This window comes from Diospyros lotus, chromosome 7 (assembly GCF_014633365.1).
Source record: "Diospyros lotus cultivar Yz01 chromosome 7, ASM1463336v1, whole genome shotgun sequence".
Taxonomy (NCBI): domain Eukaryota; kingdom Viridiplantae; phylum Streptophyta; class Magnoliopsida; order Ericales; family Ebenaceae; genus Diospyros; species Diospyros lotus.
The window spans coordinates 31,702,248-31,717,487 of record NC_068344.1 but is presented as its reverse complement, the minus strand read 5'-3'; the positions used below and the strand labels follow the sequence as shown (position 1 = coordinate 31,717,487).

Here is a 15,240-nt window from a genome sequence, read left to right as displayed (position 1 = left end):
AAGTCCTTGGTGAGTTAATGAACAAAGACAAGGTTGGTAACTAAGTTAACTACATGAAGTACCTGTTTGGTAGATATAATAGGGCTAAGATTAACCTTAACCCTGTCCAGTGATGGGAACTGAGGTTTCATTAGCAATTGTTATCTGTTTAGGGATTTCAAGGGGCTTATATGTCTCAAAAAAATTCAAGTTCGGCGTCATATGGTCAGTGACTCTCAAATCAAGGATCCACATGTTACTCCTTACAGTTTTAGAGGCAAAAATAGACTTAGAATGTAGGCATTTACCTTGCTGTGCAATTGAGCAGGCCCGTCCTGGATTGTCCTTAGGAAATTCTTGAGTTTAGTAACCTTCTCTACATTCTACTGGGTGAGATCAGATCCAATAGGATCTGTCTTTTCTGCGGGTCTAGCTTCCTCCTACTCCTTGCTGGAAATATAGGCCTGGTTCTTGGGAGATAGGTTCTTAAATCCTCCCATTCTTCTCAAAACAACTTCTTTCCTGTGGAGTTTGAAGCATGTATCCCTTGTGTGCCTGATAGGACCTTTCTCAATAAATTGAATTCAGCTCTTATAGTAGGAACTACCCAATTACAGTAGCTTACAGCAATAGAAATTAGCAATAGCAAGAAAAGAAAACAAAAGAAATCAGGCCTATTCGAGAGGGCCTCACAATCCAATTGAGGGTGGCAACATCCTCATGGCACACCATTTTGTCTTGATAGTGGTCTAGTTCTAACCATAATCCTTTCATCTTATTATAGTATTTTGTGACAATCAAGGATCCTTGTTTAGTGCCACTAATTTTAGTTTTAATCCAAAAAATAACCGATGCATCTTGAACCTTAGAATAGGTTTGCCTCACAGTCTCCCAAATATCCCTTGCTGAAGTTAAAAACATAATGTTTTTACTAATCTCTGGCTGCATGGCACTCCATAGCCAAGACATTATCAAGGAATCTTCAGTATCCCATGCTGCGAAGATGGGATTTGAAGCCTTTGGAGGAGTTCCAATCAAATGGCTCCTCTTCCCTCAGTCTTTGAGGAATGTCCGCACAAGTTGAGCCCACTGCAAGTAATTCCTACCATCTAATCAGTAGGAATGGTGCATCCTAGGCAGCTCTCCTGCTCCAGTTGGCTGATCGATTGGGGTTGATTCAGCAGTGGTCATAGCAGGTGCTGCTTTGGATATTTCTAACATGATTATTAGGGAAGAACAACCAGTTGAATAGGGAGAAAGCACTGAAGGCTTCTAGTAGCAGGTAAGGTTAGGCAGCAATAAAGGCTGCTGGTACTAGACTGTTAGTAGCAACAGAATGGCAGTCGACGATGAAGGCTCGAGAAAAGAGTCCTAGGTTTTCTTAGGCTCTGATACCATGTAGGAAATCAGAATAAAACTCTCGTATCTTGAATGTACACAGGTACATCCTCTTATAGAGGAAAAGGAATACAAGAAAGGAAACTAATCTAATATACTAGAAAGGAAACCAATCTAATATACAAGAAAGGAAACTAATCTAATTACAAGAAAAAAAAAGAAAGATACATATAAACATTCTTAGGAAAGTTTCCTAATACTGAATTAGGTAATATCCTATTTCAGTCTTTTGAAAACTTCTAAAGATCTTTTGACATATCTTCGGGATTCAACATATCTTCTTGATCCAACATATTTAAACATTGGGTTTGCAATAAGATTTTGCATATGAATTTGTGTACTTCAATGCTATATTAAGTTCATTAATTTATGTAAAAGTTTAAATTGTTAGAGAAGCAATTGTATCTTTTATATTATTTTTATTATTGTCAATGGAAGTAAGAACGATGAAATGGTTAAACAGCTAATGGTTTGGCCCTTGGAAAAGTTTTGAGATAACAATCCATTTTTTTCTTACATTATAGTTTCGGCCAATTCTTGGTTACAGATACTTTAATGCTTGTAACTAGAAACGAATGAATTGATTGTGGTGTTCTTGTGATCTGAACTTCTACTTGTGAACTAATTATCTTTTCAATTACAAGGGGCGTTGAGTGCTACTAACTCTATTGACTTACTGCATGCATTCATTGATGCAGCAATATTACAGTCCTCTACAGTACACAAGAATTGTCCTCTAAAATCGGGGTATCGACGCTCAAAAATCAACCGTAAGCTCCCTTAAACTCATTTTCTACTTTTGTATTATATATAATATTATATCTTCCCCTACATTTCAGTATCTTCATCTACTTTGATAGCTTTCCTATTTTTTGCCTTCCAGGAGTCAACTTGGAACCTCTCTCTCTCTCTCTCAAGTGTCTTAGATATTTTTCTAGTTTTTTTCCTGAAGTGACTTCCAAAGGATATGCTTATGCTGTGATCTCTGACAGAAATTCAGATTTTTTAGAAGTCTTGTCTTCGCTTTTGTCTAATATGTTGGCATACATGTGAAAAAGAGATTAGCTATAGTTTGCTATTTGTTTATGCAATTGTCACAATATTCCTCCACACTCGCGTTCCTCAAGCTAGAGCCTACCTCTCTAATTTGAATTTATTGCCAAATTCTTCCAAACCATGGAAAAAGTTTTCTGAAACTTTTTCTGCAATACAATCTAGTTGATTTATGGATGTTTCCATGTTGTACAAGTTGGTTTCAAGATATCAACTATGTGATGGAACACAACCATATCAATTATCTTAATTCACTGTCATTATGAAGATGGTGTAGTCAATGTGACTTTTAGAAGTCAATAGACATTATGAATGCTGTACTACCAACCCTAACTTGGTTAGGATAAGGTACAGTGGATGATGATGGTGACAATCTAGTTGATTTGGTTAGGATAAGATGTGACTATCTTCTTTATCATTAATGTAGTTCTTTCAAGGCCACAATCTTCTTTTGCAAGTTTGGTTCTGTTATGGAGTGTTGAACTGTCTGTAACATGCCTTGAAGAATAAATTTGATGAGACATTTTTTTCCTTTGAGTAATTAAGAAATCCCATCTCCTAGAAACTGATTTGACCCATATAATAATTCTTATTGTCAAGAAGAAGGGGAAAAGACCAATCTTATTACATTCAAACAACCTTAGGCGCATATATACACGCCTATCAATCGTATAGGCACTAGTTTCCTAATACTAATGAAATGACTTCCTAATTAGATAGCTTTCCAAAGTAGATTAGGAAAGATGTACAGAGGAAGACATTTACAGGAAAAGGAAACTATAGCTACTACATACAATCAAATCAAACAAACAAAGAAACAAAGAAATAAGGAAAGACAATACACGATACAACCAGAAAAATAAAGCTTTATATAAGGAAAGGCAGCTGCACATAAGAGTGTTGTCGTCTTCTAACACTTATTTTTAGTTCTTGTAAGTTGACTCTGTAATTGATGTATTACTGCATGCTGTCTCTTCTAATTTATCACCTAAAACTTACAATATCAATAAATTAATATCTTATTCCATTGTTCTTCAACTTAATGAATACCCAATATCATTTTGAGAATTAGAAGGCATGAATATTTGTTATTCTCTTTTGAGTTCCACACAATTTTGCTTACTTGAAACCCTAATACACTAGTAAGATCTGGATGGGTTATTGATGCACACATGGCTTCGAATCTATAATTTCTGGATATGGACATGAGATGTCAAACAAGGCTACCCTAAAATCCAGATGTGAGGATATGAAGTTATATATATGTATATATTATTTTAATTTACATATTATGAACTAGATATATTATTCAGTCGTTGCTCATGAATATAAGGAAGTGTTGGGAATTTTTTATGAGAAAACTTAAAATGCATCTCACTGAAAATTTAAATTATTACCTAAAGTCTTTTGATTAGTTGTGTACGCCCTAAGTCATCATTACCTGACATAACATCCTGCGACCAGGTGCCAGACAATCTGCCATGAGACTTGTCTGATATCCTTTCCCTCCCTGATTAGTTCAACTTTGTAAGGGATAACTGTCAAATATTTAGATGTACGCCTAACAAAAATCATTAAATGAAGACCAGCAAGTGCTAAAGACATCCCTAGAAATCTGATGCCAAGGTCTGGATAATTAAATATATACAGCAGGACTCATCTTCTTGAGGTGTTCATCCTTGCATCCAAATATTCCCATCAATGCAAGCTGCATCTTGAAAAAGTTCATCCTGTTTGAAAATGTTAGGTGAATATCTAACTTAAATAGCTCAGTAAACCTTAACCACTATGAGAGGTTAAGAGTTAACTACAACACCAAGTCTCAAGAATAAAATCAAAATGAGGCTGATAATTTGTTCATTGTTCAGCCGATTTAGCTATGGTGATGATTTCCATTTTAAAAGTTAAAAAGCTTGGTGTTCATATTGACAAGGCAGTCGATGGCATGTATTTGGATGCCCTTTCGAAAATGCATCTGGAAAAATAAAAAAAATACACATGAACTTGCATGCATAGTTTAACTTCATATTGTTTCTCATCTGCTCAAATAAGTAAAGCATATTAATGTCATCCACAAGTTGTCTACTTTTTGCACTGGAGTGACCGGACATACTATTTTCTCTCCCCTTCCATATGGTTCATGTCTCAGCTCTATAAAATCTTACTTATTATCAGATTGCATGACTAGTGCATGTGTTCATGGTGCATTGTCTGGTTGTATAATTTGTCGCTTCTGATATTATGGTGTCTTCTTATAGCTTCAACATGGGATATCAGAAGTCTGAATACCTCCCCTACCTCAAATGGTGCAAGATGTCTTGTAACCCAAATCCTAGAGATGCATGCTGTTGGCTGGTTCAGGTGGAAGAATAATCAATGGTCAAAGTTCGAAAGGACTGTCCCTTATGCGTTGATGAGTCAAGTTGCAGGTACATATTCTTCTTATTTCTTACATCAACTCTATCAATTGGTTAAAAATTCAGATCGTTCCAACATAGGAAACCTGCTGACCATTAGCAAATCTGAAGATATCTCGACCCTTATGCCAAAGTGATCTTTGTACATCGATGTGTAAGCCTGGTTGTATGAGTAATAAAAAGAAATCGGCCTCTCTCTGCCTACAGAAGGCAGCTAGCACTCTAAACAATATCTGTTTTGCAATTGCTTGCCTAATTGTGCATAAGATGCACATATTTTAAATTAAAATGAATTAACCTTCTTTTCTCAAGCATCTTCTTGTTAGAGTTAATTTTGCCAGAAAAAAAAAAAAAAATTGTTTCGTTTGAACATAAATTCATAATCAATTTAGCATTGTTCCCAAAGAACCAACTTTCTATAAGTTGAAGATGTAGGGTTACTGTAGTGAACAATAAATATTGCCATTCAATGAACTTTGTGGCGGGTTAATTTTAGGAAGCTTGTACTTCCAATTTTCTTATTTTATTTTTTCTCCACTGGCTTCAATAGTTTTGTATGTACTGACTGATGTTGGCATTCATGAGGCTCTTTTAATGAGAAATGAAGTGCTATAGCATATTCAAAAGGTTACCAATCAGTCTTACTTCCCATCAAGACAATTATATTCTTTTATATTTTTATATGAAATATGCTCAGATTCAGAAATTGTTAGATCCCAAATTAATTGTGCACAACAGGAAAAAAAGGGGGTAAATTCCACCTTGACAGGCCTTCCCCCTATGGTTTGGACCATTTTTACAAACACCTCCTATGTTTTTTTTTTTTTTCAAGTTGTTTTTTTTTTCCTCAAAACATCCCCTTCTGTTAAGAAAAAAATGTGTTTATCTTGCAAAAAATTTTTTTACAAACAATGCAGAATTGTTCGCTCAAGTCAACACCATTCTCTGTACTGTGGCAGTGATGCTTTTAAAATGTTAAGACTCTCAAGATTGTGCACGGAATTTGTATTGTCAGGATTGAAAGAATACTTTGGAGCAAATCCATCACTCAGTTCTGAATCTTCGATCACATTTGTCCAGACAAAATTTTCTGATGTTTCTTCATCAAATAGTGAATATGAGGATGTGGAAGATGTTGATGAGTTCTATGATGCAACCGATGATGAAGATAGTGATGATGAAGTAGAAATTGATAGTAAGGTTTGCCTTCTTTTCATTGTAAATTGGAAATCTTTACTTTTTGATTTATGTTTATTCCTTGAGTAATGTTAACATTTAAGTCAGAGTAATCTATTTATTTCACTCACCAGGAACAAAAGGTAAAGCTGAAGAACATCTCATGGGCTATTGCAAGCTTGGCTTTGAAGCGAACTTCAGGTGCCCTCCTTTTGAAGAAACAAATAAAAAGAATACATAGAAATAATTTTTTTAGAAAAAAGAACTTCAGAGGCCTCAGTTTTACCCTGTCTATATGTTCTTACTGGCTTGTGCTATTTATCCACGTTTTTATTGACTGTTCCATTTACATTAGCGTTGCAAAAAAATATCCTGCAAGCCATCCATGGGATATGCTACATAGTTGTTCTGGTTGTTTACCCAGACATATTCTTGCTAGTTCATGATTTATGTAATTTTGCAGAAAAATTCTATTAATGTGACACTCTGTATTCTGTTATGATTTGCATCTTTGTGATTGTTTTTTATAATTTTCTTAAAAATTGTATCACTTTAGGACACATGAATCAAGCATCTGATACCTTACTTATAAACAGAGAAAAAAGGAATTTCTGTATTCTTGTTAGGTGTCTGTTGAAGCATAAAGCTTCAAGTGACTTTGGCACCTGTTATGTGTTTCTCCTTGTACTTAACCTGTTTATAGAACATTTTCCTTTGTCACAGCTCCAGATTTGGACGAGGAATTAGATCCAGGTGTTCCTCCAGTTGTTCTTGATCCAAGCTATCATGGTTCTTTGCACCAAGGGAAGGATGAGACTGATACTAATTGCTGGACATCTCCTAGTGGTTCTGGATTTATGATCAGAGGAAAGACTTATCTGAAAGATAGCTTGAAGGTAGCTAGCCTTTTCTGTTTTAGCATGACTGTTCTGACTTGAACCACATGTGGAGAAGATTCTGTTGTTTGAATGTGTTATTATCACCCTGAGATATATTAAGTCTTTTTTTCTTTTCCTTCTCTATTATCTGGAAAAAAAATTTCTCTTAGTCCCAAAATGGAGCTGACAGGGGCTGCATTTTTCACATGTATCCTCTTAGTTTTTCATCTTTTTCTTTGTCATTATTCTATCTAAGAGCATGAACCATTCAGAACTTTTGTATGGCTTGTCAGCTTTGAGAAATGTCTGAGAAATTCAATGATGGTAGAGTTTGTTGCATTTTATGTCACACCCTAGCCATAGGAAAACGGTTGTAACCTTTAGATCATGGTGTTTTTTTTTTTTATTTCTATTTCTTTTTCTGGAAGAATAAAGCTTCTAGGGACCATACATTTTGCTCTTGGGAAAATGATTATGAATTGAACTTGTTCATTGAGTTTCACATCTCCTCTTTCTTCAGGTAAGTGGAGGAGATCCACTTCTAAAGCTCATAGCAGTTGACTGGCTTAAAGTTGAGAACTGCATTAGTCAGGTTGCATTGCATCCCAGATCTCTTGTTCAGGTAAGCAATATGATAACAAAAGTTTGCCATCTGAATATGCCATGTATTAAATGGTTGTAGATATATAGCACCCCATACATATATTTCTCTTCTAACTCCTTTTTCATCAAATATTTCATTTTGTCTTGTTTTCCTTCTTGGAGAACTGGAACATGTAAAGATACTATACATCTAAGTGTTCATTTTTCTTTCCATGTGAAAATGGAGAATATTCTCTTTCTAGTTTGTGTTTTGATGGTGAATAGAATTTGTTTCTTCATATGCGAGAGTGAATGAAATTGAAGAAGCTTTTAACAAAAGAAGTAGAAGAAAACCAAGCAAAAATGGTCGTGAAACTCTTAGGCATAATATGTGTTGGAATAAATGTAATTAGCTGTCATAACTGTCAATGAGTTGTCAATTAGTCCTTAATTTTAGGAGAAAATTATTGTACATTCCTACTATAAAATTTAAATAAAGAGGCTAGACCTCAATCAAGTTCTCTGATTCAACATGGTATTAGAGCCACCACTCAAACTCTAGTTGCAGCCACGGCCTCCTTGCTACCTCCACCACGCCGCTGCCAGTCTCCTCCACCTGCTCCGGCGTGCATCTCCATCAGCTCTGACGTGTGTCCCTTTCCCACCACAGCAATCTCCAACTCCTCGTTGCACTGTCCGTTGCCGCCGCAGCAGCCACTAGATCTCACTACCTTCTCCAGACTTGCCACTCCACAGTCGTCATCGCCATTGCCTTCTCCAGATCTGCCGCTCTGTAGCTGTCCATCGCTGCTGCCTTCTCCAAATTTGCCACCACCGCCACCGTCCATCGCCGCCGCTGCTTGCAGCTTCCTCCGCGCGCAACCCAGATTTGACCAGATTTGCCCAGATCCAGCCGTCGCTGTTGCTGCTACTGCTCGCAGCTTCCTCCGTGTGCAGCCCAGATTCAGCTAGATCTGACCAGATTCGGTTGGATCCGACCCTTGTTGCTCTCTTCGTCATGTTCGATGGCCTTTGTCATTGCTTCCAACTGCAGCTTCCTCTAGATCGTGGCCTCCTTGCTTCCGCCAACTTACCCAGATCTGACCACTTCCTCATTGTTCTCCTCCTTCAGATCTGCGTTGCAATTTTTTTTTTTTTTTTCAATTTGATTTGCCTTTTAATTGGTTTCTAAGCTTAAAACTCAGATCTCAAATCAGATCTAGTGTGACTTGACCTGCCAAGCACGATCCATTTCAGATTTGTTTAATCCAGATCTAACCCATCAGACCAGATTCAACCCATTAGATTTGTCCAGACTAACCTGAACTAGATCCACTCCACGTCTGATAAATCTACCATTGAAGACACTTCCAAAGTGACTTCCATCCAAAATATGGAGAGTCCTTTCAACAGATCTGCCATTCAAGATGCTTCAAAACTACCTTTCATCCAAAGTATGGAGATTCCGGCATATCCAGTCGCCTCTGGATCTCAATCTGTAGGTTTCTCTTCACCTTTTTCTTCTTCACCCACTATTACTTCTAAAAAACTGGTTGGAAATACCAATTACATGTCTTGGGCTGCCTCTGTTCTATTAAGTTATGGTTCATGGGTCAAGGGATAGAAGATCACCTAAGTATGAAAGATGATGCAATTCCCGCTGCTGAGAGAGTAACGTGGAAGAAAACCGATGCTCTTCTTTGTAATATGTTATGGCAGACCATTGATCCCAAACCATATGTTATTTACAAGGCATACAAGACTTGTGTTCAGGTATGGACAAATGCTAAATCTCTTTATACAAATAATATCCAACGTCTCTACTCTGTTATTTCCACGATTCTTCATTTGAAGTAACAAGATATGGATATGTCTGAATTCCTTGGCCGTCTAGAATTCCTAAAGGAAGATTTCAACTCTCTGTTACCAGTTGGTAATACTGCAAAAGAACGGTTGCAACAGTGATATAAATTCTTTATGGTTTCGGGATTTACTGTCATTTGATCTGACTTTGCTCCAATCCAGGATCAAATATTATCTAGTCCCACTATTTCGACGCTAAAAGATGTTTTTGCTAGACTTCTTCAGGTTTCTTCCTCGTCTTCAATCATCAATGGTTCTCAGGTTGATTCCTCCATCTTGGTGTCACAAACCTTTGGCAGAGGAGAGCAAGGAAATAACCGAGGTGGTAACTCTCAACGAGGTAATCATCCTAAATGCAACTACGGCCATAGGTGGGGCCATCTTTGAAAACGGTGCCACAAACTCATGGTCAACCACCACGTGCTGCTAATGTAGCTCAGTTAGTTACAACCAATTTCTCAACAGAAACATTTGAGAATCATTCCTCTCCGTCCCTCGTTTTTCCTAGAAGTGATTATGAAGACTGCCTTCAATATTAGGCTTCTAAACAGACTGTATCATCATCCACTCCTTCTATGGTGTACGCTGGTAATTTTATTGCTTGTGTTACTTGGTCTACCAGTCCTAGACCATGGGTTCTCGATTCAGGTGCAATTGATCATCTCTCCGGTAACCAAAGTCTCTTTTCCTATCTCTCTACTTCTTCTTGTTTTCCATTTGTTACTCTTGCTAATAGTTCCAAAACATATGCTACAAGCACTAGTCAAGCACGATCGCTTCCTTCGTTACCTTTAGATTCTGTTTTATATATTCTCGGTAGCCCTTTTAATCTTACTTCTATTAGCAAACTGACACGTGCTGATTCTGGTGTCGTGCAGGACCGGGGTACGGGACAGATGATTGGCGTTGGGTGAGTCGCAAGGACTTTATTGTCTGGACAAGCCATGTTCCCCAGCAGCCTGCATTTCTATTGCATCTCCAACTCTTCTTCATAATCATTTGGGACATTCGAGTCTATCCAAATCACAAAAGATGATCCCACATCTTTCTAATATTTCCACTTTAAATTGTGAGTCTTGTCAGTTTGGAAAACTGTACTTAATTTCCAAAGTGTGTCAATAATCGGGCTATGTCCCCTTTTGAACTTGTCCATAGTGATGTTTGGGGTCCTTGTCATGTTCCCTCTATTTTAGTTTTTCGTTACTTTGTCACTTTCATCTTCGACTCCTCTCGTTGTACTTGGGTTTTCTTACTAAAAAATCTTTCAAAGTTATTTACTACTTTTAAGGACTTCTGTGCTGAAATTCAAACTCAATTTAATGTTTCTATTTGTGCCTTCTGCAGTGATAATGTTAAGAGTATATTTTTCAACTCCTTTCACTACTTTCATGGCTTCTAAGGGTATTTTACATCAATCCTCCTGTGCTTATACACCCCAACAGAATGGAGTTGTTGAGCGCAAAAATTGTCATTTGATTGAAACCACTCGCATTCTTTTACTGCATAGTCATGCTCCTTCCCATTTTTGGGCCGATGTCGCTCTCACTGCATGTTATCTCATTAACCAGATCCCTTCCTCTGTCTTACAGCATGAGGTCCCTCACTCCATCCTTTTCCATTTCGTGTTTTTGGGTGCACTTGTTTTGTTCATGACATGATCCCTGGTCGTCCCAAACTTTCAGCCAAGGCTATCAAGTGCATTTTCCTTGATTACTCACGACTTCAAAAAAGTTGTTAGTGTTACTCTCCTAATCAACAACATTATTTCATCTCTGCTGATGTTACCTTCTTTGAGGCATCTCCTTTCTTTCTCTCCTCCCTTGTCGAGAGTCGTCCTGTTTTTGAGGTTCTTCCCACTCCTTACCTTTGTTCTTCCTCCTTTGATATTGTTCCTACTATCCTTGAACATCCCCTTCAAGTTTATCATCGTCGTCCACATCCTCCTGCGGTTGCTAACAAAGAACCTGCTTACTCACCTTGTGCTCCGACATCCTCACCTACCTTGGCCCAGCCAGTTCCTTTTGAGCCAGTTGTTGAACCTTCTCCTGAGCTCATTGCCACTCGAAAAGGTATGCATTTTACTCGCAACCCCCACCCCATCTACACCTTCCTTAGATATCATCGCTTGGCTTCACCCTATTATGCTTTTGTGTCCATTTTATCTTCTATTACTGTCCCTAAAACTACCAGTGAGACACTTTCAGACCTAGGGTGGCGCCAGGCCATGGTTGATGAGATGGATGCTCTACATTCTAGTGGCACTTGGGACTTGGTTTCTCTTTCTCTTGGTAAATCTACTGTTGGTTGTCGCTGGCTCTATACCGTGAAGGTTGGTTCAAATGGAAAGGTTGATCGCCTTAAGGCACATCTGGTTGCCAAAGGTTACACTCAAATTTGTAGACTAGATTACTTTGACACTTTTTCTTTGATGGCTAAGATTGCCTCAGTGCGCTTGTTTTTATCCATTGTTGCTATAAATCATTGGCCTCTCTATCAGCTAGATATTAAGAATGCTTTTCTTCATGGGGATCTTCAAGAGAAAGTCTTATATGCAGCAAACGCCTGGCTTTGTTGCTCAAGGGCAGTCTGGATTAGTTTGCAAACTTCGCCACTCTCTTTATGGGTTGAAATCATCTCTATGAGGTTGGTTTGGACAAGTTAGTACAGTTTTTCAGGAATTTGGTATGAATCGTAGTGAGGCCGATCACTTTGTTTTTTATCACCACTCATCAAATGGTCAACACATTTATCTAGTGGTTTATGTGGACGATATTGTCATCACTGGAAGTGATCAGGATGGTATTCTTCAACTAAAGACACATCTTTTCAACCGTTTTCAGACTAAAGATTTGGGTAAGTTAAAATATTTTCTTAGCGTTGAAAGCGGCATAGTTATTTCACAAAGGAAATATGCCTTAGAAATTCTTGAGGAGGCTGGTTTGCTTGACTATAGACTGTTTGATACTCTCATAGACCCAAATATCAAGCTTTTACCAGGATAGGGGGAGCTATTATCTAACCTTAGTAGATATCACCGACTTGTCGGAAAGCTAAACTACCTCACTATCACTTAACCAAACTTCTCTTTTGTTGTTAGTGTAGTTAGTCAGTTTCTGCAGTCTCCATGTGATAGTCATTGGGATGTTGCCATTCGCATTCTCAGATTTATCAAATGCGCACTAGGTTAGGGATTGTTATATGAAGATAAGGGTCATACCTAGGTCATTGAGTATTTTGATGTTGATTGGGCAAGATCTCCTTCAGATAGACACTCTACTTCTGGATATTGTATTCTAATTGGTGGCAACTTGGTGTCTTGGAAGAGTAAGAAGTAGGATGTGGTTGCTAGGTCTAGTGCTGAAATAGAATACCGTACTATGGCCTTGGCTACATGTGAACTTATATGGTTGAAACAATTGTTTCAAGAATTAAAATATGGCAAGGTGACACAAATGAAATTAATTTGCAATAATCAAGCCATCTTGCATATAGCCTCTAATCCTGTTTTTCATGAGAAGATCAAACACATAGAAATTGATTGTCATTTCATCAGAGAAAATGTTTTATCCAGATGTATTGCCACTAGCTTTGTCAATTCAGTCGATCAACTAGCAGACATCTTCACTAAGTCTCTTCGGGGTCCTCGTATTGGTTTTATTTGTAACAAGTTTGGTGCATATGATCTATATGCTCTAGCTTGAGGGGGAGTGTTGGAATAAATGTAATTAGTTGTCATAGCTATCAATGAGTTGTCAATTAGGTTGTCAATTAGTCCTTATTTTTAAGAGAAAATTATTATACATTCCTACTATGAAATCTAAATGAAGAGGCTAAACCTCAATCAAGTTCTCTGATTCAACTATGCATTATAATGGCTATAGATAGAGATGGTTGATGAGTTAGAATCCATGTACCCAATCCCACTTGGTGGGATATGTTGTTGGATGGGGGTCCAAGTCCTAGGAAATAAAGGAACAAGAAGATATGGCTATAGATAGAGATGGTTGATGAGCTAGGATCCATGTAGCCAATCCCACTTCACGGGATATGTTGTTGGATGGGGGTCTAAGTCCTAGGAAATAAGGAACAAGACGCTGCATATTTTCTAAAAGCTCTTGCAATTTTTTTTTTTCCCTAATGTTTTAGTTGGGACTTTCAGACCATCTTTTTCCCACTGTTGTTTTGTTAGACAAGTAGGTTGTACAGAACAAACCCTTGGAATTGAAGCTTTACCCTTAATGGGGATGTAATTTTAGTTAACCTTTCAGGTAACAGCTATTTCTAGCTTCACTGTATTTTATCTAATCTACTTGTGCACTACTCTCTTGTTTCCTGGGTCCCGGGATCTACGATTTGCTTTATTCCTTTTGTACCAACTGAAACTTTTCATGTTTGGTGGAGATTGACACAAAACTGGTTAGGGATCTCGAATTCAGCAGACAAAACTGGTTAGGGATCTCGAATTCAGCAGCAACAATGCATCAAGCCTTAATCCCACCAGATGGGGTTTTACATGGATATTCTAAATTGCCTTGAGTTCAGAATTCATGTTAAAAGATTTGATGATTTTTATGCTGAGTGTTGGCTGCTTTACCCAGCCCTCTTTCATCTGAGCTACCAGAAGTGTTGAGGGGGTTACTAATCCACAGGCAAAGTGTTTATGCTATCTATTTAAATAATATAATCTTTCATTCTGCTACTTTTTGATTAAAACAGCCTTGTTTCAATTGAAAATTTCAGTACCTCAAGATTCACTAACGGCTTAGAATTTTTAAGACATTGAAAAAGAACTTCAACGAAGAAACTCTCTTAGATGCAGTATGGTATGGCTATGTATAGGATCATATTTATTTTCTGTAATGGATGAGAGATGTAGACATTTGGAAAGAATCCAAATATGGATGTTGCAAAGACAAACCAAAAAATATATCTTTATCTATTTTTATAAGCTATGTCCAGAAAAATAATTTCTCTAAACCACTGGAAGTATTAAAAACAGTAATTATATTTGAGTCTTACTTTTTAAATGTCAATCAACTTACAAAAGTAGCTCTATTTCATTTACATGGTCGCATACGCCATAAATTTAAAAATATACCTAAATTTAATATTAAGTTCCCTTCAAAAATAATGTAGTCGCTAGTAAAAGGACATTTATTAGCCATCTAATATCCTTGGGGAACTCAGGAAATAAGTAATTTTAAAATAGGTCCAACTTGAACAAATCATCATCAATGACCACACAGGTCATGTTGGAAATGTACCTCGCTGTCCATTTTTGTGGCATCATTCTATGACATTATTGTCCCATGTATAAGTGTAAGTGAAGAGAAAGAACCCACGCTCCAGCTTTCTTGCATTAACTGTCATGCTGGCCATTTGAGTTAGATGAATTTGTTCAAGGTTCAGTCTGGATCTGGAGGTCCTAGGTAATGTAATATTGGTTCCCTATCTGATAGGGCACTGTTGTTAGCTAACATTTTGGTGTATCTGTGATTAATATTTTCCAATTCTACTTAGCTTTGTATTGTCATGTTCTTGAGCACTAAATTTTAAGATTTGCACCTAATGGAAATTCTTGAAAGTATGCACACAAGTTTCCTATTGTCATGGCAAATGCTTTTAATCAGATTTGGATAATCATGTTCTTCCTTTAGATTATTTGAATTTTTAAGATCCTCCATTTAATATTTTGGAAGGTTGTTTTTTATATCTAATTGGTGTTTCTTCAATTCCAGTCAGAAGCTGGGAAAAAACTCCCATTCATTCTCATTGTTAATCTTGAGGTATGGATACCAACTTCTTCTGTAATCTGTTATTTATTTATTTATTTTTTATGCCCTCCATGTTCCCCAAACTATTTCTGTTGTATAAAGTATGTAGTTAACCCAGAT

At 37.2% G+C, this 15,240-nt stretch overlaps 1 protein-coding gene across 4 annotated transcripts in view; it reads left to right on the top strand.

Moving 5' to 3' along the window:
- LOC127806429 (protein ENHANCED DISEASE RESISTANCE 2) overlaps window positions 1-15,240 on the top strand; it is an 87,005-nt gene that overhangs the window by 66,159 nt on the left and 5,606 nt on the right. For 3 of the 4 annotated variants that reach the window (XM_052343720.1, XM_052343719.1, XM_052343718.1), the window contains exons 12-18: window positions 2,076-2,147; window positions 4,689-4,859; window positions 5,863-6,047; window positions 6,158-6,224; window positions 6,747-6,919; window positions 7,422-7,523; window positions 15,085-15,132. In XM_052343720.1, coding sequence (XP_052199680.1) covers window positions 2,076-2,147; window positions 4,689-4,859; window positions 5,863-6,047; window positions 6,158-6,224; window positions 6,747-6,919; window positions 7,422-7,523; window positions 15,085-15,132 — 818 coding nt within the window. Of the gene's footprint in view, window positions 1-2,075; window positions 2,148-4,688; window positions 4,860-5,862; window positions 6,048-6,157; window positions 6,225-6,746; window positions 6,920-7,421; window positions 7,524-10,224; window positions 11,075-15,084; window positions 15,133-15,240 lie in introns of those variants that run through there. The other variant, XM_052343721.1, reaches the window with a different exon arrangement.